This window comes from Antrostomus carolinensis, unplaced genomic scaffold (assembly GCF_000700745.2).
Source record: "Antrostomus carolinensis isolate BGI_N321 unplaced genomic scaffold, ASM70074v2 scaffold36575, whole genome shotgun sequence".
Classification (NCBI taxonomy): domain Eukaryota; kingdom Metazoa; phylum Chordata; class Aves; order Caprimulgiformes; family Caprimulgidae; genus Antrostomus; species Antrostomus carolinensis.
Window position 1 is genome coordinate 1 of NW_010319032.1, and position 634 is coordinate 634.

General features: G+C 69.1%; 1 protein-coding gene across 1 annotated transcript; it reads left to right on the top strand.

Annotated features, from left to right (window-relative positions):
* Window positions 1-5: 5 nt before the first annotated feature.
* Window positions 6-628, top strand: LOC114818625 (serine/threonine-protein kinase LMTK1-like; the record flags this gene model as incomplete). The annotated part of the gene is made up of 1 exon (XM_029085230.1): window positions 6-628. A coding segment is annotated over one exon (623 nt), but the record flags the coding sequence as incomplete, so codon positions are not given.
* Window positions 629-634: the final 6 nt, after the last annotated feature.

The window sequence follows — 634 nt, forward strand, 5'->3', positions numbered from 1 at the left end:
CTCCTGCGTTCAAGTCCCTGCAGAAGCAGGTGGGGACACCAGACTCCCTGGAGTCGCTGGACATCCCCTCCACAGCCAGCTCCTGCGAGGTCTTCAGCCCCACCGCCTTCGCGCCCACCAGCCAGCCCAAAGCCCTCGACAGCGGCTACGACACCGAGAACAACGAGTCCCCCGAGTTTGTCCTCAAAGAGCCTCATGAGCCCCGAGAGCCAGAGGCCTTTGGCCAACTGGGGAAGCCGCCCCCGGGGCTGCCGGGGGGTGAGGGTGAGGGTCCGGCCCCTGAGACGCGGCTCTCCACCTCCCGGGGCCCCGAGCTCCACAGCCTCGCCGAGAAGAACCCCTACCGCGACTCTGCCTACTTCTCCGACTACGACACCGAGGCCGAGCGCAGCCCCAAGGAGGAGGAGGACAGTGACGGGTCCCGGACCCCAGAGGCAGAGGAGTGTCCCCAGTCCCCCGCACAGGACCTGGGGCGAGTCCCCGTGTTGGGAGAGGACCCGTTGCACCCCCCGGGGGCACCTGGCAGTCCCCCGGCCGTGCCCAGTGTGATGGCAGTGGACATTCCGGCAGCGGGAGACTGGAGGGGGACAGAGACCGGGAGTGCCCCGGGCAGCCCCATGGGACAGAGGTCTGG